This window comes from Dromaius novaehollandiae, chromosome 11, assembly GCF_036370855.1.
Source record: "Dromaius novaehollandiae isolate bDroNov1 chromosome 11, bDroNov1.hap1, whole genome shotgun sequence".
Lineage (NCBI taxonomy): Eukaryota > Metazoa > Chordata > Aves > Casuariiformes > Dromaiidae > Dromaius > Dromaius novaehollandiae.
Genome location: NC_088108.1, coordinates 20,552,361 through 20,576,301, shown reverse-complemented (window position 1 = coordinate 20,576,301; position 23,941 = coordinate 20,552,361). Strand labels below are relative to the sequence as shown.

Below are 23,941 nucleotides of genomic sequence, written 5' to 3'. Positions count from 1 at the left end.
CTGGACAACCCACCAGCAAACATACATGGCAGATCTTCATGTCACCAGATTCCTTTCTTACTAGGGGTGTGAATCCACTGTACATTAGTGAAAGTCACAACTCTGGAGCTGACATTAGGTGCACAACTATCATCCTTTTTGAATTTTCAAAATAGTCCCCAAGCAGTGCAGAGGAGTTTGGCTAGTTCTCTTGGCAAATTGGGCTGCAAATTAACTCAGCCTTCATAGCAGAGAGCTCTTGGCTTTGTTAGAGCTGGCAAGTCAGAGCATCCAACAGCCCATTAGTGAATGCTGTTAGTTAAACAAATACGCTGGGGCACCAGGTCAGAGGAACCAAAAAGAAAACCCAAATAGGTCAAACTGACTAGAAGGAGGCCAATTCAGTCTTAACCGTTAGACAGATCATTCCATCATGCACCTCTGATTGTGTCCCTGGGATTTCAGGAAAAAAATTGTAGTGTCTCCCACTAGACCCAGAGTGGTGGTTTCATCCATCATATGTGTTGTTATGAGCAGATAGAGGAAACTGCAAGGCCCCTTTCCTCAATATGGCATGTTAACCATTGACTGCCTCCTGAAGTTGGTCCCAGATTTACTGGCAAGGCTCTAAGCTTTTCCAATTTCCTCCCAAGTCAATCAGCTGGAAGCGGTGAACTGAGACTGCATTCACTAAGCAGAGGGCAATTTCAGGTACAGCTGCTTCAAACATCTATAACTCAGGGAGCTGACTGATGGTACCAGGTAGAGATATAAGCTTAGAAATATCCTTATCTCCTCTCTGCATATCCTCCCCTTAGATTTTAATATCAACACCACAGCTTGGCTCCTAAAGGGAAGGAAGGCAAATAATGATAGTAGGAAGAAGGAAAGGGAGAGTGAGAAGGTGAATAGGGCAGAAGGATGCCTAGTACAGGGAGAAGACAGGAACATGGGCATGGAAAATGGGTAAGGCACAGAAAATGGATATGGACATAGTCACAAACATGGACATAGAAAATGGGCAAAAAGATAACAATTGGTGTTATTACTTTAAGTCCAATATAGAGTTAAACGCAACAGCTTTGACTATCGTGTTTTTGGTTGTGCTGGCTGAGACTCATCTCACGTCATTTTTAACTATCCAAAAATGAAGTTTGGCATATAGTGTAAGCTATAGCTGTCAATCAAGACTCCTTTTCTAGTCAAGAGGAAGAGAGAGAGGCACCTCCCTCCTCCAACAACAGGCACCAGAGCGATGTGGGACAAATCCTCTCCCCTGAGTGAAGAAGGAAACAAGCTCCATCTGCTAGCCAGATGCTGTTGGCTGAAGTGAACCTATCTCTATTAACAGACTCCTGGTCCAGAAGCATTTCCCTAGGACACTGTGCTACAAATAACACTAGCAGATGGAAGCGATGGGTTTACTGGAGGAGAGAGAAATATCTTTCAGAGATCTGTTTCAAAGCAATCTCCAAGGCTCACACTCACGTCAGCGAGCCTGGGGCAGAAAGAACCTCTTCCCTATATGTGTGGCTGGCCTATTAAATGGGATTATGTTGTCTTGTGCCAAGATACAGTGCCAAGCCAACTTTTGAGTTTATATTTAATTTAGTTCTTGCTCTGTATGGTGATGTTTGAGCTTGGTGATCTATCTATCTGACTCATCAAAATATGCAAGAGCTGCTTCCTTATCAGAGGTTTGTTTCTTTGCTTTATCCAGAGCTTGAAATGGAGATGGCAAAGTCTACATTTGGGATAACTTCAGCAGCAAAGTACATCTAACTGTGCTTGCAGTCAATTTTCTGAAAAGACAATGGCCAAACCAAATCCATATTTCCTTTCAATATTGCCTACTTAAAATCAAACTGAAAAGAAAGATATTAAAGCTGCTACTGTGCAACATGCTGCCCCATGAATTAGTCATTGTGTTTATCTTCTACATTGGGAATCTTTCGCCTGTTTTGTTGTTTCTTACTGCCACTCAAAGTGAGGAGTTTTTCTTTGAATGAGACTATTTCAAAGCACTTCTACACTCATGCAGAGTCAGGGACGGACTTACTTTCTGACAGTTATTTACTTCCTGTAAATATTTCACAGCCACAGGATCTCCCAGATGAAAGCGGAGTTTGCTCTATGCTCCTGTTCAGGAGTCTAATTAAAACCTGAATAAAATGGGAGGGATAGAGCCTAAGTGCTAACTGCGATGGATGTGTCTTAGGGGAATTCAGCAACAGGAGTTTGCTTCTTGGCACAATCACTGAAGCCTCCACATAAAAACAGAAGAAAAATGTCCAACACAGGAACTAAAAACCCTGAGATGGGGAGTAGCGGAAAGTCTTTTAGAGACCGAAGAGCTATAAGCCAATACTATTTCTATACAAACTGACTGTATGCTGCTGTTACCGAAAAATCAGCAAAGGTTGCCATTTTACATCTCTGGAAACGTCCTCCTTTTGCCTGAATACCCTTCCAGCAGCACTGATGGAAATCATTGACAGCATCTCCCTGCGTCTGTGATCCCACCAGCCCAGAACGGTGGCCTTGGAGATGAGGCTTCTGCATCCCCCTGGCGAAAGCTGACTTTGGGTTCACAGAGGAGCAGGGACAGACTCTGCACCACAGATCTCTACTTTGGGGGATCACCTTTCAGAGGGCAAAACTACACTTCAATGTGCTTCTTCCTTTGCACAGCTGAAAAAAAACAGAGCACTCTACACTGTATGTAGGAATCAAATGTTGCAGGAACATTCTCCACATTTTATTTTCAGCTACTACAAAACACGAGGGCATATCTTCACCTGGGATAGATCACTAACGCCATCCATTTCCAAATACATCTTCATATGTTGGGTGGCTATGGGACTTTTTACAGAACGAGTACTTTCTGTGGTATGTTAATCACTGCAACAGAATGATAGGCACTGCAAAGGACTCAATGGCTGCGCTGCCTCCCTGTTTGGATAACTTCCCACAGTCATTGCTCCAGAAAAAGCCATGGACTTCAAAGTAATCAAATAAAGAAGGGAAGAAAATAAAGATCAAACATTACTTTCACTGTTTTTCAGAAATAGCTTGTTTGCTGTTGGTTAAGGAAAGATTACTTACCACTGCTGTCTAGAGGGCAAAGGCAAATTGCAATGTGCTTAAGGTTTGAGCTGGGATTTTTTTGCTTAAAAGAGTGCATTTGCAGAGAACAGAGATTATGAACAATTTTTTTAACAAGATCCTCGAGCCATCAGGGTGTTTAACATTATTGATCAGTGCAGGCAGAACACATTTTAAAAAAATCTATGAGATTAAAGTAAAAGTAGTTTTCTCATTTTGATTTCTCATAAATGTCATTTCATTTTGCAGTGCCCAGCACCCTTCCCGCTCCTGTGTCTCCCCGGGCCTCTGAGGTGCCTGGGGATGCCTTTCTACATCATCCAGCCCAATGCACTGGCCCTAAAGCCTATATCTATCTGCTGATATCTAGGTAAACCTATTTAAAGTAAGAATTTGAAATGCAGCTAATTATTCCAGGCTAGTGTCTGACCTCATGTAGCAAACATATCTTATTCCCAACTAGATTGATGAGCTCCCCTCACGCTCACTGCTCTGCTCTCATTAGCAGCAATGCAACCCAGAAGTAATGCCACTTAGGCCTGGAAAGCATGAAACTGGGAATCAGACCCATTTTCTTTAGCTGACACTGGAGAAGACAGAGTACAACGAAGAATTTCATCAGATTAAGTTTTTGGTAGGTAGCTCTTCAGATCAGGAGGTTCACACTTCCTTCTGAGAAACATTTTGCCCTTTCCTTGCCAACCATAGACATCAAAGATCACGAGATTTACAACAAATGAGCCACCGAGATCTAAGAAGGAAGAACAAGACAGCAATGCAAAGCTTTCAGCCCTCTCAACCCAGTTTCCAGTATCCGTAGGCTCCTCGGTGACGTCCTTGCAAGCCTGGGAAAGCAGCAGGAGTGCTTGTAACAGAGATGTTAACCGGGAGCTCTGCTGGAGCTGGGGACAGATTGCACATGCCTGCGGACCTGAACGTCCTGGGAGGGACCTTTTGGGCTACATGTATTTTTCATCAAAATATGCTACTTGGGCAAAGCTGAAATATTTTGAAGCCACATCAGTTTTAACAGCATTTGACAGAGCTGTTTCTGTGTGCCAGGCTGTGGTCACTTGCGATGAGCAAGAGATTCAAATTGAAAGCCTGACTTTTTCAATCCAGAAATGAACCTTTTGACACAGTTCCATCTTTGAAACAAACACATGCCCAGAATCCACATGTTTATGACTATGTTGTTCAAATAAGAAAAAGAGAAATTTCAATAAAATCCCCAAATCTAACATCTCAAACTAGAAGAGATGTCTCCTAACAATTCACTGCTAGAGAGAGCCTTTTAGTAGGAAGGAAAATGTCTTAGCTTTGTATTTTAGTCTTCTTGTGAGAGCATAGAACACTAAATCAAAATAAATCCAGATCAAATATTTAATTATGTCATCCACCTAAACAACAAAGCTTTCAGCTCCATAGTGCCCATTGTGGCCATCACAATTCTGGGGATTTTGTTGGCAAAATAAATGAAAGAAATGCTTTGCTTTCAATTTAGTGCCCCAGAAGTTGACAGCAACAGTTGCAAAGACAAGAAATTATTTATATTAATGACCCTGTTTATTCTAATGATGTTGGGATTTTCTGTGAAGATTAATTAGCAATAACATTGCAAATACTATTACAATTGAAACATGCACCATAAACCAAGAATAATTTGCCTGACCTATGTTCTAAAGTAAAATATTTACAGGAATGAGATTCTAATTGTCCTTTGTTATGGCAGGCCTTTCTGCACAGTCTTTTTTATTGATAGGAGATCTATTGTTTCAGCATTTTAGCCCAATTTGTTTTGTCACATTTGCATTTTCTTATGCACAGAAAATGAGAGATGATCATTACCTTCTTCACTTTGCATTCAGTTTACGTCAACAACACATTACCTCATCCTAACTCATTTATCTACTACAGAAATTTGATAACAAAAGCTACTGTCAGTGATGAATAAAGATCATTTCAAATGGAACAAGAAGAAACAAGATGAATTATAGGTTTTAGGACCTTTTGTTTGCTCAAGAAAAGGAAAATAAAGGATCTTTTTCATCCAGGCAACACAGTTCTTACAAGGCTGTAACTCAAATTCAGCACCTCTCATTTACCTGCAGCTGATTGTTCCTTTCTGCATACGAAAGTAACTCCAAATACCCATGCAACTATAAATGTCTCTCTCGTTTGCTGCATGAAGGAACATTTTTAATTTTTTGGACTGAATGCACAGAATTTATGGTTCATAAGCTCAAGTAAACACTTTAACAAATACCCGAGGGTTATTGTAACCTCATAGCAACTAATAGCCCTGCAGCCTGTGAGACACAGGCACATCCAATACACTACATACCCTATTTCTCACCGAATTGAGTCAGCCTGTTTGTGAGCACTCCCGGCGAGGTGAAATGCGCTGTGGGATTATGTTGCATTGACAATAGCAGAATATTCATCTGGTTGCACTGACAATAGCAGAACATCCATCTTGCTTTGCCAGGAACTAGTAAAGCCTGCCAACTCCCTTCTTCTAGATCATCTGCTTTAACAAGTCATCAAAACCAAGGCTCAGCCAACATCTCTGCTGGTTTTCTCTTAACCATGTTACTAGATCCAAGGCAATACCGAAAGGCAATAGCATCAAAGACATGCTCAGAAACATGGCTCTGCTCTAAAATCTTTCTGTTTGAGGACCTTCTGCATCTGGGAAGAGCATTGCAAGGCAGAGATTTGTGCATGGACATGATGATGGATTTCAGCACTGCAGCGCACAGGAGGGAAAAAGGGGAGAAGCAGAGCTGGGAAGCAGGTTTTGAGCAGCAGGGCAATGGCAGACAGGCCACAAGCCCTCCCCAGAATGGGATGAATGATTTCAGTCCATCTTCCCTACCACTCCCCAAGGGGGAAAAGGGGTCATTTTGACCCTTCCAGAAGTGAAAACTTTTTTAACCATGTTCAACATTTTCTGAAAAGAAACTCCTCACCTTGAAATAGCTTTTCAAGTTAAGAAAAAGTCAGAGGAAAGGAAGAAGCTTGTTTTAAAAGTTTTAAGCAACCCACAATTAACATGAATGGTTTCATATGAAACACTGCTTTTTTCTATTTCATTGAAGAAAAAAAAGCTAAAAATTTCTGGTTTAGACCAAACTCAGATCAAATCCCACTCCCCCCTCCCAGCACTTCCTCCTCCTTCTCTCTTCCCTCCCTTTTAGTCCACTCATTGCCCAGCACAGGTCAGGAGCACACCGTGAACCTGCCCTGGGCAAAGGCTGGCCCTGTCCGTGAGGCCTGGACACTCTGCCTGCTCCAGAGCCGTGATTTGATCCCTACACCAGTCCATGGCAGGACTGTCCAAGCCACCAAGTAACTGGTTTCTTCCCTGTGGCTTTGAGTGCAGAGCTGGGGACATCTATGAAATGCTGTGACATTTCCAGGGTTTGCCCCAGCAGATTTGGATAGCTGACTGATGGTCTCACTTCACTTGAGCTAGGTTTTAACTCGGTATCTTGAATGAGATGGTGCAGTGCTCCTTGCCGCAGCCCTGCCCCAGGGCTGCACGTGTCACCCATAGGGTCGTCTTTGACTGAAGCTGTCCCGGCTGTTCTGAGATGAAACCTGGGACATGCCAAAGCCTGTAAAAATGTTACCATGACTTTTATAGGGCCAATAATATCAACTGGACAGAAATGAGAAACGCGATGCTTTGACATGGTTTACTGAAGCTGGATTAATTTATTCTTGTGCCAGGCTCAACTCCCCGAACATGTCGGTAATATCCTACAGGGGAGATGAGGACCCCAAGGACTGCAGCTGCCTAATAGGTGTCTTGAATAGGAACGCGCCCCCTCGAATAACCTCCGTGCTGCCATTTCCAGCCTCAGCAATGGCACATCTGGGGACCTTAACTTAAAGGGTTACCCAGGGTAAATAAACAAGCGCTTGCACTTTGGAACTATTGACTGAGTTCCACCACTTGAACAACTCACCAGCAGGAGGTTAAGGCAGCGGGAAGAAGATGGAAAAAATCCCTCTCATACTCTCCATTTATCTTCTGGGAGCTTTTCTTGGTGCCCAAAGTGAAGGTGGGTTCATTTAAAACCTAGGAAGTCCTTGGGGGTGGGGGGTTACCGTCACAGGAGAAAGGACAGTTTGTCACTCGACTTGGGGACGGATTATGCAGTGACAAGAGCCCAGAGTAAGACTGCTACATTTCATAGCTTCTCCCACTAAAGCTCTGGGTATTTTCTTGGAAATAAAATAGTAGCTTTTATGGTGATTTTACGCAGAAAGTGTCACAGGGATTAATTTTAAGAATGGGATTTTTTCTTAAATTTGTAGAGCTTTTAAGCTTTCAGAGCTTGATTCAGCCATTTTGGAACAGACATGCACCCACACAAAAGGGAAAACAGGGAAAGCGTTCCTGGGGAGTAACCTCCGTATCCTTTACTATGCTGCGCCACTGTCCTGGAATACAAATAAGTACTCAGATCTGTTAAATGGTCATTGGATTTGCCACCGTGAGACCTGTTTAAAGCCAAACCCAGCGTGAATTTAACAAATATCGTAAAATGCAGCCAAAACTGTAGACAAGATAGAGTAGTTGATGGATGTGGGCAATCACACATAGTAATGCAGGCTGCTGCCTGATTTATCTATAGCAGCAACAGTTCCAACAGAGGCTGGTTCAAATCCTGTGCGAGTACTTGTTTGGTGCAAGGCTGGCCTTTTCCTTTCCACTAAAACACTGCAAGTAACGGGGTTTTTTTTTTAAAAAAGGACCTCTTTCTAAAGAGTTTGCTTAGCAATGAAAAATGAGCAGGGCCTAAATTATATTAGTGCCACCATCGACCTAGGCGTACCTCCTAGAAAATAGTATGTTTGACTGGCAGGACAGGTTTCCTCTCCAGGCCTTGGCTCAGAGACCCATCTCTTTTACTCTTAGATACCGGTTTAGAAGTTGGTAGGTCATGTGTGAGCAAATGCTTGGGGTGAGGATAGTTCCTAGCCAGGATGAGTCCAATGCCCATTACCCTGTGGGGCCAGCAACCTTCAGTTCAAACCCAGTTTAGCTCAGAAAGCTGCGTGCTGGTTCAGGATGCAGCCAGGCCACCGAGAGCACCTAAAGGACTCTGACTGGAGGTAAAGCTGCTTTCACTGAACTGAGGTCCCTCTGTTTAATGGGTTACTTACAGCAGATGCCTGGCATATTCCATGAGGAGGAGATAAAGGTAATGATTAGAGATGTCCATGCTGCCTAACGAAGGTGACAAAGTGAGGAGATCAAACACTGTTGCCTCCCTTTTGCTAGTGGACGAAGGTAGGCTGATCTAAAGGCAGTTCCTGACCCTACTGCTGGGCCATGCTTTGCCCACACACATGTGCCTGGTACCCACATCCAGCTCCCTGGGTGCTAAGTGCGCTGAGAGCCCAACAGAGTTACAAAGTGGAGCATCAAGCAAGGCTGCTCCAACATTTCCACTTGAGTCTTTTATGCCTGACTGGGAGGCAAACCAGCAGGCTGCAGTGGAGAAGCAGCTTTCCACCCACACATGAACCTCAACCACGCAGATTGGAGGGGACCAACTACCCCAAGGGGGCTATGGTGTTTAAAACAAGCCCAGCTTCTCCAGAGGTCAGTTCTTTACCCATGAATACCCACTGCCAAACAATTAGATTAAGGTCCAGATTTTATGGCACTCACTTTCTCTTTTAACTGAAAGCACATGAGCATGAGAAAGGCGGAGGTGTAGGCTTGTTTTATAATGGTTAAAATCACTGCAAAACCAATCAGAATAGTCTCTTGCAAACAGAGCTCTAGATAAAGAGACTGACTATGCCATCAGCGACATGGTGCAAACCAGAGCAGTCCCATTTGAGTTCATTAGAGTTTAACCAAACCCATCCTCTACTGCTCTGAAGAGGCTTGGACTGGATCTCACACCAGAGCACAGGTTAGCCACAGAAAACAACTAGTGGGTGGTACCTGCCTCTCAAGTGCCCCCGCTGCCCACCTGGCTGAGTTCACCCTCCCTTTAACCCTCACAGAGGACAACCCTACGCATCCTGAGGCCTCTCCCAGCCCAGAGCCAGGGCAGCAGTGTTCATGGTGACCCCCAGTAGCTCCAGGCACAGCTGCTCCACCGTGCCATCTGGTGACAGAAAGGGACACGGCCACTAAAGGAGGGTGGAGATGCTGGGGAGGCAAAGACAGATGTTCTTCTGAGTGAATAATGTGTTTTTTAAGAGTGGGGACATAGCTGCCTGGGGGGCAGTGGGGAGCCTGTTCTCAGTGGTGGAGGGTGTCTTGGAGAGGTGGGCCAAGAGCAAGCCCTGTGAGATGGCCACAGCGTGGAGGCTGCTGCTGCTGCCTGCTCCACCAGCGGGACGCCTTTCCCCATGCTGCAGGCACAGCTTGTCCAACCTAACATGGGGCTTGTGAGCTTCAGGCAGGGCTCGATTACCAGGGTGGGGGGAAAAGACTGGTGACCTAGGTGGACACCTGCCCCCAGCCTGTGGTCCTTCTTGGGGATGCAATGATGACCCCAGCCCTCTGCTGGTGGAGTCTACCACTTTGACTCCAGGTTCTCCAGATTTCATCCTCTGCATTGCACTTGAATCAGGCACCAAAGAAAGCTTAAGTAGATGAGAAGGCTCCTGAAATGCCCCCGGCTATGGTGCAAGGGGGCTGAACTCACGAGAGGGGATTGCCTCGTGGGAGTGGAGGGTCCCAGCCATGCGGCACGACAGCACGCACCCCTCTCCAGCTCCATTTCTTTCCAAATTGCAGTGTTCATTGAGAACAAGGAGGCAAACGCAGTCCTGCACAGGCAAAAACGGGCCAATTCAAACCGACTCGAAGAGGTTATTCCCGGGAACCTTGAGAGAGAATGCATAGAAGAAAAATGCAGTTTCGAAGAAGCACGAGAAGTCTTTGAAAACACAGAGAAAACGGTGGGTATCACTGCTGCAAAATGGCAAACACCGGGTCCCCCCAGCCCTCCCCAGGAAGAGCCTTGCCGATGTGACCCAGAGAAGCAAACAGAAAGAGAAAACATGCAGAGCCAGGCACAGCCTCGCTCATCATTTGATTCTCATTCGTGATCCATGTCGGGCTGGGCAACCACCTTAAAGATTTGTCGGTCTCCACTGGGATTACTGTGGTAGTTGTTTTCCTTCAGGTCTTTCACTGCAGCTTTGGAGTCATCCCTTTTGACTACTTCAGCCATGCAGTGCCCAGAAAGGAGAAATTAATGGAAACTTCTTTCTTGCTTTGCAGATGGAGTTTTGGAAAACATACATTGGTAAGAGCCGCCTTCTTCATGTTCAAATGCATAATGATCATCTCTTGGTGCATAAGTAGCGGACATTTAGTGAAACAAATGTATTCCAGCATTCAGAAAATGTTTTATGACAGAGTTAGGTGGCCTGAATCCTGCAGCCACCCAGCCTGGGTCTGCTCTGTTTGTATACAAATCCCAAGTTAAAAAACAAATCCAAATTTGCTCACCTTTTAAAAGAGTTTTTTTGAACAAACTGCAAAAACCCCATAGAACAAGCCCAGTCCATGCTGACTACTGGGTGTGACTGGTCATCCTACAGCTTTAGCTGTTGCAGAGAAGTAAAACATTGGAGCAGCAATTAGCACTCCCTCCAGCAAACACAAACACTCTGCTCTCAAGTGGAGATCTCCAGAAAAAGCATAGCCTAGTGCAAGTACGGTGTGAATCCCTGGAAATGCCGTACTGAAGCAGAGCTGCAACATGATCATAGCAAACAGCTGTTTGCAATTCACACCAGTGATCCCAGACGCTTGAATTTCTCCCATTTTTCTTCCACCATCTATTCCAACCTCAATCCCCAACTACTCCTCAGTTCCTTCCCAAAAAGATTTTGATGCCCCCTAAAACATCTGAAACTAATTTTAAGGACATTTTGGCAAATGAATTGCTTTATAGATTGGCAAAGCATTGGGACATCTCACTAAAATGTCTTAAACAGTTCAGATTAGTCAGTCCAGACTATAAAAGAAAAGTTATATTTGCATTTCATGACTGTCCTCTGAAATCCCAGCCAGTGAAATTCAGCACTGCATTTGTTCCCCTGTGATTGTAACCAATCAGCCCTTCAAAAATAAGAAGAAAAGTCCATATATTTCCCTGCCATCCCAAGTGCCTGTTTTTACTGCTCAGCTTACAAGCTGCTCCCAACACATGGAGCCGACAGGAGTTCACCCCTTGCAGAGCTCTGCCTCCACCTATGCCCAAGGTCTCGGGCCACAGCGGCCCTCGACAGACAGCAACAACCCAAATTTCATGTGCAAACAAGCGAGACAAAAATCATTTTGTCCCTGTTTGCAAGCTGCCTTTTGCATTCCCACCTGTACCTCAGTGCATCATTATCAGTCACATTTACTGGTGGGATGCAAATGCCTCATGACATCCATTCCCCTCCTTCCTTGCCTTTGTGTTACCACTTCAAAGCTCGCTTCCCTGAAATGTAACATCGCTGACTTACAGTTCCAAAGTACCAGATCACCAATTTTGCAATGCTGGACATTTTTATTAAAGCCTCAGCTTCTCAAGCATAGGCATCTGTAAAAATTAAAGCCCTGACATGTAAAGAAAAATCTACACCACTTCATAGTAGTAAAAAACTTAGAAAAAAGGAAAGAGCAATGACCTAGACTCATAATCCTAATACCTAAAGGGATCTCCAGACCAGAGGGACAGGCCTGTATCTTCAGAGAAAAATGACAAAGAGTGTTAAAATAATTCAGATTAGGAAATCATAGCCACTCTTGAGGAAATAAACCTTCCAACTTCAGCTGTCTAAATTAGCCAAGACATAAGATCCCGTTCAGAAGTCACATCAGGGAGATTTTAGAGTTTTGCTGAAACTGGAAGTATTAACCTACACAGGGCAGGGTATATAGTTTGGCCTTTGGGTAAAGCATTGCTGCCAATGCTATCACAACGCTGCAGTTGTGTGCCACAATCTGACTTATTTTCCATTACACAAAGGGAAGGCACATTGTCTCTCACACATCTTTAACCGGAGGCTTGCGTGGGACAAGGCTCCAATGCTTGGTGGGCATCAGCCGTGGTGGATGTTCCTGTTTGTTAATTCTCTTGTCTTCTTCCCAAGATGGAGATCAGTGTGATCCCAATCCATGCAAAAATGGAGCCATTTGCAAGGATGCAGTAAGTTCCTACGTGTGCTGGTGCCCAGCTGGGTACGAAGGAAGGAACTGTGAGATAGGTACGTACCAAGGACTTGCTCTGTGCACGTTCTGCCGGACTTGAAATCCCAAAGTGGGCATAAATAGCTTCATCTTACTCAAGGGTTGTTTCAGACACACTATGCCATGCTACGAGGCACTGTATGAACATGCAAATGCAGCCTGTTGGCTGCGGGATTACGGGATCCACGCTCGGGGGAACAGGAGCTGACACCTCCGTCCTCTCTTGTCCTGCGGAGAGCCCCAGCTCCACCTCTGATAAGCGCCAAGGCGCCTGCTCATACACGTGGTTCACCCGAGATTCAGGCTCAAGTTCTTTTGGTTTAATATCTGCAGTTTCTCCTTCTCACACCAAACTAGCAAGGCTGGGCCTGGGGCACTGAACAGGGGAGGGCTCTGAAGACCTCCTTGCGATGGCACTCTCTTAAATCCGTAATCATAATTACCACCAGCAACCTTGATTCTAAAGGCAAACAAAAGGCAAATATTTTCCTGATGGGCTGAGGAGTTTATGAAAACCAAATAGCTGATAATTTAAGTAAGAAGGATATTCAGCTCTCATATTTATAATATAATCAGGGGCTGTGCAACCTGCATAATGTGCTAGACTCGCTGCACTAATAAAAGATTCTCTTTCTAGTTGTGTTTCTGCTGTGGCAGGAGAGCAGCGCACGTTAAAAAGAGCATTTCAAAGCTGCATCAAATTTAAATAGTCTCATTGCAGATTTCTCATGGAAGTGAGACAGGAACGAAAATAGCACTAGAAGTGAGGCGTGAAAAGGATCTCTATAAAAATAGTAAATGATGACATTAAAATGGCTACAGGAAGGGAGGTGTCCTTGAGGAAGTAGGAGTGGAATTAATCTACTGTGAAGTTATTTGAAAAATCACTGAGAATTAAAAGGGCGTCAGTGGATTACTGGTTTTCCAACTGCAAGAGATGGTGTTCCCATAAAGAGGAATATGAGACGGGGTGGGAGAACGCACTTGCGACAAAACGGGAATCTTGTGGCACCTCAGGTTTCACTACAAACACCAGAACCTGTTTTGTGAAAAGTCGTGCTGAAATGAGTCTGTCATGTAAGGCTGCCATGATTTATTGGTGCGTCAGGAAGACCATATGGTTTTGCCTGAGGTTTAACATTTGAAGCCCAGTGATAATCCCGAGACTAAACTTTTCCTTGGGTTGAGGGGTTGCTCTCGTTTGAAAAGCAGAGCTCTCTGCCAGCATCTGGTTGCCTGGGCTGGATTTCAACAAGCACAGGGGGAGGAGAGGAGCACAGCGGTGGGGAAATCACGTGGCTTGTAACCAAATATTTGCAGGCATCCTTCAGGGTCAAGCTGCCAAATTTCAGACAGCTCTGCAGCGCTGAGCAGCTTCGATCGCACTGCATCCATCACGCTGGGACTCGTGCCATCCTTGGCGAGGCAGGAGGCTGCTCCAGGCCCTCTCATAGTGCCCCTGTGGCTGTTTCTTCATCCCTGCCTTCTCAAATGGATGCCTGGTGCTCCTTCGTTATGAGCAGGGATGTGATCTGAAAGGTGGATACACTTGTTGCAAACAAGCAATGCCATTTTCTATCATTTAGAGCAATTAGAGTTGGTTATATGCTGAATCTAAAGGCCCAAGGCCCAGCAAATGTTTTATCAGTTGTATTTCAAAGAGCATTTAGGGTTTCATTTCTATTTCTTTCAGACTTCACTTGTGCAATTAAAAATGGAGGCTGCAAGCACTTTTGCAGGCATGACCCACCACAGAAAGTTGTTTGTTCCTGTGCCACTGGCTATAAACTTCACGAAGACGGGAAGTCCTGTGAACCTGCAGGTTAGATCTTACAGTGTTTTTAAGAGATTTGGTATAAAGTTTCCAAAGTCTTCTCCTAGATTTAGATAAATGGATCTCACAGAAATGCAATATCCCCTTGGAAGCCAGCCTTGTTGTCATGCTTCGCAAATGTGAAGGGCCTGACACTGCAGTTTCCCAATGCCAGATGTAGGGTCACACATGAAGGATGCAATCTAAGCACTGTTTTTTTTTAGCTGAGGTAGGCGGAGAAGGAGCTTGTGTGTCCAGGAATTTGTGCACAAGGCAATCTGCTCGTTTCAGATGGCTACTCACACAGGCTCCTCTCCCATTTACAGCCATCCTGTAATTCTAGGTAGGGGGTCAGTAACTTTCTGGAGACAGCAGCATGGTGCTGAGCTATGCTAGCATATGTGCCGGTACACATCCGGCCAGAGCTCACTCCCAAGTTCTTCCAGTAGGAGCTACTATTTAGGTAGCAATCTTACATCCGGAATGGTCTGGGCTTTTTCAGAATGAAAGAGCATCTTTCTTCCTGTGAAATCCTACTGATGGTCCATCTCATTGCTGGGCATCATGCGATATCTATAATTATTGGAGTTTGGTGGAGACAAGTGAAGCTTGTGGTGGTGGTGTTCCATCATTGTGTAGACACACACAAAGATCCTCCACAGGAATTAAAATCTATGGTTTAGATGTGGTTTGAAGGAGCAAGATGGAAAGACAGCATAAAGTGGCAGAGGGGAAAGGGACTGTTTGGGATTGCAGCTTCAGAACAGTCAAAAGAATAACAAGTTCTCGTTCCATCCCCAACCTTACCCCGCTCCTTGGGTGTTCTGTGAGCTCTAACTATACTGTAATCCCAACAACCCAACACAGCTAGGCAACTTGACAGTAACATCTGGCAGAGGAAACATAAGATAGAGAAAATCTTTATCCTCTAAGTCTAATTTAAGATTTGAGATTATCCTACTCCTAATGCCTGGATGTGACAGATTTGCACACCTAAGCTAATGCACAGGCACCCATGTGAGTGAGTTCTGAAGTTCTGAGGGCTAAAGCTAGCAACACATTGAGCTCCTTAAAGTGCTGACTTCCAGCAATGACCGCAGAAAGTCTTTTAGTCTAGGAGCCCTTCTATTAATGTAGATCATTAAGAGCTAAGGCCTGTATTGCCCAACATGCTGTTACAGTTTCACTAGACCAGAAAGCTTTACTGTTTGCAGTAAGGTCATCTTTCAGGTTGGGTGATTACCCTTCCTGCATAAGCTTAGCTTTTGTTGGCTATGAAAACTTCGCTTCCTAGCCTAACTTTACAGGTAGCACTTTACCTCGCTGAACACTTACTTGAACCCTTCTCAGAGAGGATTGTTTAAAAAGCATGAACTCTCAGTGGGACACCATTGTATCTAGTTTTACATCAACATTTGTTTGCACAGTGCTGTAGAAAGCTCTTCAGATGAAAGACAATGCCGGATGCTATTTGCTATTTTGACTGCCACTATTAGCAGGAATTCTGCACACATTGAGTAGGAGAGAAATGGGAGGAGATAATTGGAAATGAGCTTACAGACGTGATCATCATTAACCAAGAAAATCTACAATGCTAGGAAGAGTTTATGTTTTTCCTCACCTTTGTGCCAAATAGGATTATTTGTAAGTTGGCAGATATTATTTCCTGTCCTCTCCTAACTGGACTTCTATTGTACTGGAGTTATTTGCTGTAGAAATGTCAGCCAAATAGCCTCACTGACTACCGCAGCAATCCTCCCAGGCATGCACCTCAGCATCCTGCTAAATAAAGGCACAACCGCAGGGTCCCATCAGAAATGTTCTCTCTCTCATGAGTGCTCTTCTTTCCAAAGTTATTCAGAATTAATTTCTAAAGCATGGAAATAATTCATGCTTTTGCTGCTTTTGTGTATTGTCTGCAATCCCACCTTGGGCCCTAGACAGTTAAATTATACATGTTTTCATCAGAGTTCGTTTAAAGGCATAGGCACCCGTTCACATGCAGAACCCCTGAGTCGGCCCACGGTCCTGTGTCTCCCATGTCAGTCCCAAAACAGGACGCTGCGCAGAGACAGCATTTGTCTGCTTGCCTGCCCCTTCGTTTGCTGTAACTCTTAGCATTACCCGTAGCCAGCTGTAAATGTGACTGTTTCTCTCCCAGTGCCATATCCCTGCGGCAGGATTACGGCTCCTGAAGCAAAGAGCAAGCTCACCCGAGCCATAAACAGCTTTGAGCACTGGAACATCACCTCTGATGACCCTGATGACGCTCTCGATGAGGATCTTGACAACGTCACCGAAACCACCACAGCTGCCACCACGAGAATCACACCAATAATTAAGACGGGCACCCGGGTTGTTGGTGGATCAGACAGCATGAAAGGCGAGGTGCCCTGGCAGGTACTGGCTCTTTCTGCGACTCTCTTGTAACCCCAACAATAGCTTTTGTTTATCCCTGCTGAATGCAGGATCATCTTACTCCTACTTACTTGAAGTCTGTCTCTGTGGTTAGTTTAGCAATGAATTTCAAGTCTGACAGGAACACAGTTTCTTTCTGTACATGATTTTACGCTGCAGCACCACAGCTTGCCTGGCTGAGGGTCTACCTTGGCAAAAAACTAGAAGCCAGAGTCACAGCAGCCTTTACCCGGCAGGGCACAAAGGATCCGCTTCTGAGCTTATGGAAACAGGATTCATGAGCAGTTCATGGCCTTACCTAGAATAAGCCAAAGTCTGAGGTAGGGGAGCTTTGCAAGACACAGCTTTGCAAGGAAGAATGCAGTTCAATTTTTGGCCAAGTCATTCTGAAAGAATCAGAAATATAATTTGAATTCAAGACTCTGATTTGGGGGATCCTTTGCACACAGGTACCAAATCTATTCCAAAGTGAGGAATAGCAGAGTTGCCATGTTATACAACTTGCAGAAATGGGCCTCAGGTTTGGGATAGGGCCTTGGCTTTGCCTGTCAAGACCACGCTCTGAGGACATTGGATTTATAATTGGTTCCTGCTCCCCTCCCCCATTTCACTTCTTTTCAGGGAAGATTTGTATACAGATCTAGATCTTCAGCTGACACAATCACTATAGCTCCACCAGTTTCAACAGATCCATGATAATTCATATCATCAGAGGATCTGTCCTTGTATGACATCTACCAAATCTGGCTGCTCTTTCTTTATTCAACACCACATCTGACTTGTGACATCACAGTCATCACTGTCTTGACCAAAAGTGACATCACAGGTGAGGTGAGGGACTGCAAAGAAACCTCCTTCCACACACTGCTCTGCAGATGATCTTTAATGAATGGCACAAAGAAGAATTAGCTGGTCCTTCTATGTCTGCCGAGGGAGCAAAGCAATGAGTGGGGTGCACGCAGAAAGGTCAAGAGCAGGCATCCACCCTCCATCTCAGAGCTAGACACACCAGTGTCATGCTGGGGGCATGTGCAGCCAGCAGCAGCAGCAGGCAGTTTGCCAGAAGCCCGTGTTTGGAGGCCAGCATCACTGTCCCAGTAGAGCACAGCTTTCTAGCTCACTCCCCACCACGCGCTGCTGCTCACCACGCAAAGACTCCTCACCGTGCGCCTGGGACAAATCACAGACAACATTGGCACCCACCACGTATTCACAGAGACTCAAGAGGAGAACCTTCTGGAGAACCAGAAGGTTGAGTATGAGAAATCAGTAGATCCATAAAGAAAAAAGTTTGTACACTACAAGCCCTCCAAGTCTGGCTAGGTGGCTCATGGAAACTTTTACTATAGCAAGCAACCTCCCCAAAATTCTGGTTTTCCCTCTTGTCAGCTGACAAATGAAGGGTATCAGCCTCCTAGTGTGCCCGAGAGTGGCTTGGAGGCATGCAGGGTTCCCTCTGGTGTTTGGGGTGGCTAGTGGGGCTCATACCCCATTGGAGAGTTTTGTAGACCATGTCACTGTCTTGTCACATCCAGGGTGTACCTCCTCACCCAGGATCTCTGTTGCTCATTCTCTTCCCCTCTTTCAGCTTGCTCCCAGAAAAAGCTCTTTATTCTGTATTTCCTTCTCCCACCCATATGAAAGTGACTGAATCACTGAATCCAGCAAGCAGGAAAGAGAGCAGATAGGAGGAGAAAAGCTGCCATAGCTGCAGCTGGAGGAGAGGCCTCTGGCAGTTACCAGATGGAGGTAGCATTAAGTAAAAAAATAACAAGACCCGCCCCCCCCCCCCCTTCCCCCTAGCTATGTAAGGCAGGAGACTGAGTGCAAAACTGCAGACAGCTGCTGGCAACTTGGGCAACTGCAGAGACTTCCCAAACTCCATATAAGAATTTGTGGGCTTGCATGTTCCTCTGCCCCCTGGCCCGAACCCACTGAAGAGCAACAGAGAAGTTAATGTGAGAGGAAGTTAACAGTGCAAGACAACACTGGTGAGCACAGGAGCTATCCCTGCAGTTCAGACTGCCTCTGAGCTCCTTCATACCTTGAGGACATCCTGGTGCGGGTTTCGGGTCCCTCCCCAATCCGTATTAAGCATCCTTTAAGACCAGGTCCCCGTTTTTGCAGCCTGGCAGCTCAGCAAGCTGCAGCTGCAATTTCCAATCTGTGCTGCCATCCTGTGGCTAGCTGCTGGGGCGGCCGGTGCTGGCGCAGGCTCAGGGCCAGCTCCAGCGAAACAAAGCCTCGCTGACATTAATATGGTCAGATCACTTTTCTCTGTGCAAAAGAGACTGAGCACTTCATGAAGGCACCCACAGGACACCAGGTAGCGACTTGTTTGTAATCGCAGAGAAGCTCCAGTTACGGTACGCAAGCTCGGTTTTCTTCATTATGAACACTGATCAGTCACACTTAAAACTCAGCTTTCACTGTCTAACAAGGCATCAAACAAGTAAGTATGTGTAAAGTATGAAGTGGATAGCCAGTGACAAGCTATGTTGCCCTGAAAGAACAAAATGGGTGAATTATAGCAGAAATCCTTCTTCTAAATACAATCCACTGAGTCAGTTTATCAATTTGGTTTGAAAATAAGTTTTAAGATAAGGGATGTACTGGCATGTGCCCTGTGAGTGCCAATAGATGCCCAAAGGAAATGGATAGTTCAGGTCTTGATCTTAGTTTTACTGGTCACTGGCAAAATACTTTCAGAAGGTACATATGGAAGTGCTTGTATGTCAGAAGCTCCGAATTTTGGTCTGAGGTTTGCAGCCAGTGGGCTGCCCATCATCCCAGCCTGATGGGAAAGTCCTCTACCTGGACATTAGGCCATCCGTAGGGCAATCATGGTAGCCCTTTACGGCAGACCTGGTGAGGTGGGAGAGTCCAGTACTCCTCGAGGAAGGGCTCCCGGTATACCATAAAACCAGCGCCTGCCCTGAACCCATGCTACCTGAACACAACCCCTCCTCCAGCTAACCAAAACTGCCATACCTTCTTCCCCACTGACTTCTGCAGCTCAGATTTCCTTCTGCTCCTGCAGGTCTACCTGGTGAACAGCCTCGATGTGGGCTTCTGCGGCGGGTCCATCATCAACGAGAAGTGGGTCGTGACGGCCGCGCACTGCCTGCAGCCGGGCGACAACGTGACTGCTGTGGCGGGTGAGCACCTCCGGCGGTGGCGGCAGAGGGAGCTGGATGGGGCCGCTGAGCCCAGAGACCCGGCATCGCCGGGCTGGCTGCCGGCACGGAGCAGCGCGGCACAAGGGCAGCCCCAAGCCCCGCAGCACCGGCAGGATCGGGGGCTCCAGCTAGGCACCTGCTCCGGGAGGAGCAGTCGCTGGGGTCTGGCCTCCGTCCCAATGGCAAGGACCAGTGGTCCATGTTGCAAACCACAGCTCAGCCTGACCGCCGGCAATTTTACCGGAGGTAGCAGGAACCCCAGGGCTCTTAAAAGCCCAGGTGGCTCCAGCGAAGACCCCACTCCGTGAGCCTGCGTGATGCAGTTTTAGCTCTGCTGGCCACATAGGGCCTCGCTTGGGATTTCTGCTCTTGTTGGTGTCGCGCTGAGTTTTCACACAACTCCAGAATGGCTTTATGCGGCTGATGCAAGAACAGGCACCAGCAACCTGACTAATTCTTTATGAGGAGATGGTGACCAGTTTTGCTCTTAACTTCTGTAGAAAATAGCATTTATGGCTCAAAATAGAGGAATCGGGCTGGTATGTGGGAAAGCGTGCTTTCCTAGCAGGGTCTTGGGGGAGTTAGACAGGGGCAAGCTGGCCCGCCCACACGGCAAGTGATGGTGCTACTTCACAAAACAAATCTATCTTGGAGTGAAAAGGGATATTTCTTCCCCCTGACTCTTGGTACCCAGCTGTTTCAGGCTGCTGCCAGACAGCCTGCTGGTAGCTCAGTGCAGGGCCTTGGCAACCGTTTGGGTGCCGTTTTTCATAGCTGCGGCAGAAACATCTTCCCCAAATTATTAGCATCTCCCACGTGTGAATATGCAGCATGGCAGGCACACTGATACGGTTAGTTATAGATGCAAGAAGTATTGAAAGAGGCAGGAAATAATCATGCTTTCCGTTTGAACACTAGGAAGTGCATTACTGACAAAAGTGAGATTCTGCCCGAGCCTTGAAAAGTTGAGTTTATTTCCACAGAAACTAACTCGTCAGGAAGGAGCTGTGCGCACCTTGATCTCCCACGTTAATGTGGCCAAGCTCGTGCGTCCTCCCGGCCAGCCCTCGGCACCCAAGCGGCACGGGGCTGCCCTTCTCCAGGCAGAGGCAGGAGGAGGCTTGCAGCTTGTACACAGCCTTCTTTCTTATCTACTTTCAGGCAGTTTTGCTTGAAAACCCAGCACAAAGCCCAGCATTGTGCCTGCAAATGTGAGAAAGTACAAAATTCCCAGTGCAAAAACAGTCTTTCTCCAGAAAAGCACATTTCCACCTGGGCAGAGGCTTTGTGTTTGCTGCATCTGCATGCAACCTGCCTCTTGTTTCAAGCTCTGTTGTGTGTGTTGCACACCCCTCCATTTCGGGTACGTTATCAGCCAGCGCTGCTGGCACTACCATCACACTGCTCTGCAGCGCAGCTGGGTTTCCAGGGGAGGATTTTGGACAGGCAGCAAGTCAGGAAAGCAACACACCGATTTTGCAGGGCTTCGGGGACTGTTGAACGCGCGCCCGCACCGTGCACGCTGCATGGTAACATCTGATTCCCTCCCCTCCGTTCATGCTAGATGTCCAGCTTTGTTTGCAACATCAGAGGAGGCCCAGAAATTGATAGCGGGGGTGGCAGAAGCTCTCCCACCCCCCGCCCTTCCTTGCCTCTCCACTTCCATTGCAGACGCATACCTCCAGGACCCTCACAATAGTAAGCGGCTGCAGCAAAAGAAAAAAAAACCCTCTCAAAGTCTCCCCTGCACATTTTGCATTTACACTGTAGCAACACGGCCCGCAAGGAAGCTGACATCCCCATCATGCTGCAAAACCCCCTCGCAGAGCACATCAGCAGCACCAGGCACCAAAACCGCCTGCGCCAGGCGACAGCACTAACACGAACGTAGCGAGCTGCCTCACCTCTCTCGCCTGGCTCCGCTCCGCTCCCGGCAGCGGCTGCCGCAGGCACAGGACACTGCTAGGGCCGGCAGCGCTGCGGATGGTGCTCAGAGGAGATGGTATATTCTGGAGATGACAGCAAAGCATGTAGAAATACTGCAGCAGGGGTTAAATACACCCCGTGGCTCTGGGGCTGCAAGAAAGCACGCGGGAAAAGTCATCTCGCTTGTGAGCCCTCAGCACGGCCAGGTCACAGCGGCAGCAAGGCTCAGGCTACAGACAAACCTGAACACTACCAGCTCGCTGCCCCAAGTACCTGCAATCACAGTACATCTTCCTCTCCCTCTACCTGTTGTTGCACAAGCCGAGAGGGAGGTAACGGGCTGCAGCTGCTCAATCACACGTGCCTGAAGCTGCCGGCAGCACATTTGAATCACATGCAGCTGAGCCTCACTGAGGGGGAGGAACTGGGGGCACTGGTGAGTGCTGGGAGGGAGAGGGGGTCAGAAATGCTTTGGCTGCCGGTGTAATCCTTGTGCCCCAGCCAGAGGGTAGAGATGTGGGGCAGCTGTGCAGAAAGTCAGGCTCCTTTATGCTGCCCAGTTATTTTTACTTTTTGTAACGAAGACTTCTGTTCCTAGGGCCTTTCCTCCTGCGATTCTAGGGCCCCGTCCTCCCTTATGTCCCTGCAAGGCTGCTCAGTCCCAAGGCTCCCCACATTCTCGCTAGCCGTAGCAGAAGCACTCGAGCCCTTGAGCCCTGTCTGTGTTTCTGGGGGTGCCGGGAGAGCCCCGCGCTGCCTGCCCAGGACCCACACTCCCCGGCCCGCCGTCACGCTCGCTGCCGCGCGCAGGGGCATTCACCATTAGACTGGCCCATATCTCCTTGGTTTTAGGCTCAGCAGTTGGGAACTCAGTTCCTTAAGGCTGAGGGGTAGAGAGGGGACCGCATCACAGGGCAACCTCCAAAGCGCTCTGAAACCAGGGCAAAGCAGAGCACAGCACGGCAGCAACCTGGGTGATGACCGGTTGCAGCGCCAAGTCCATGTGCAAACCGCAGAGAAGCAGAAGGCAGAGCCGCCCCTTTGCCTGCCGGTGATCTCTTGGGTGGCATCGCCCGGCCGAGCAGCCCCGGGGTTCCTGGCCGAGCCGCAGTGGCTCTCCCGTGGGCTACCCGTGCCAAGGAATTGCCCACCCCCCAGGCTGCATCTCTCTCCGCAGGCGAGTACAACACGAACGCCGAGGACCACACAGAGCAGCGGCGGCGGGTGGCGCGGATCATCCCGCACCCCACGTACAACGCCACGCTCAACAAGCACCACAACGACATCGCCCTGCTGGAGCTGGAGAAGCCGCTGAGCTTCAACAGCTACGTCACCCCCATCTGCGTCGGCAGCAGGGAGTTCACCAACGCGCTGCTGAAGCACGGCCTGGGCACCGTCAGCGGCTGGGGCAGCGTGCTCTACCGCGGCCGCCCCGCCACCATCCTCCAGGTGCTCAAGGTGCCCTTCGTCGACCGGCCAACCTGCCTCAAGAGCACCTCCATCAGCATCCTGCAGAACATGTTCTGCGCCGGCTTCTCGTCCGGCGGCAGGGACACCTGCGGGGGCGACAGCGGCGGGCCCTATGCCACGGAAATCGAGGGGACCTGGTTCCTCACCGGAGTGACCAGCTGGGGCGAAGAGTGTGCAAAGCCCGGCAAATACGGCATCTACACCAGGGTCTCCAAGTACATCAAGTGGATCAAGGACACCACGAGGCTTGCTTGAGCAACGCAAAACCAAGCCACGTGGCGGGATGGACTGGCTAGTTGAAGCAGGACCGTAGCAATGCGCGTGTGTTTTTCCAGAAATCGTTGCATTTTAATAAACATTTCCAAATGGACTAATTTTTGCGCTTGGAAGACAAAAGTTGAGAGAATCCAGCGTAAACGGGGTAATAAGAAAATAAAAAGCCTTTTTAATTACACCTGACTGCATTCATTAACCCACTGCCCCCCGCCGAGACCACCAGGTAAGTCTCCAAAGCCCCAAGCGCGGAGGCTGGTGCGGCCAAGCGCGGGCACGGCTCGCACGTGCCCTGGCCAGCGGGTCCCCTGCGCGGCCGAGCAACGCCGCGGGCCGGGAAAGCCGTGCTCACGCTCGCTCGGAGGGGCGCAGGGAGACGCGGGATGGGCGAGCGACCAGCCCCACTGCTGAGCCTCCTCCCTCGGGGCCCCAGGAGCACCTGCCCCTTGGAGCAGAAGGCATGGGACACCCCAGGGCCCACAGCAAGCCAACCAACCAACAAAGCTCTTCAGAACTGTCATGCAATGCCTTTAGACAGAATTGCACAGT

General features: G+C 47.7%; 1 protein-coding gene across 1 annotated transcript; it reads left to right on the top strand.

Moving 5' to 3' along the window:
• Nucleotides 1–7,031: 7,031 nt before the first annotated feature.
• Nucleotides 7,032–23,573, top strand: F9 (coagulation factor IX). Its single transcript, XM_026111030.2, has 8 exons — nt 7,032–7,154; nt 9,860–10,023; nt 10,349–10,373; nt 12,217–12,330; nt 14,007–14,135; nt 16,288–16,526; nt 19,585–19,702; nt 22,827–23,573. Exons 1-8 carry the CDS (start codon nt 7,088–7,090, stop codon nt 23,372–23,374), a joined length of 1,404 nt encoding a protein of 467 aa, XP_025966815.1. The 5' UTR covers nt 7,032–7,087; the 3' UTR covers nt 23,375–23,573.
• The last annotated feature ends 368 nt before the right edge of the window (nt 23,574–23,941 follow it).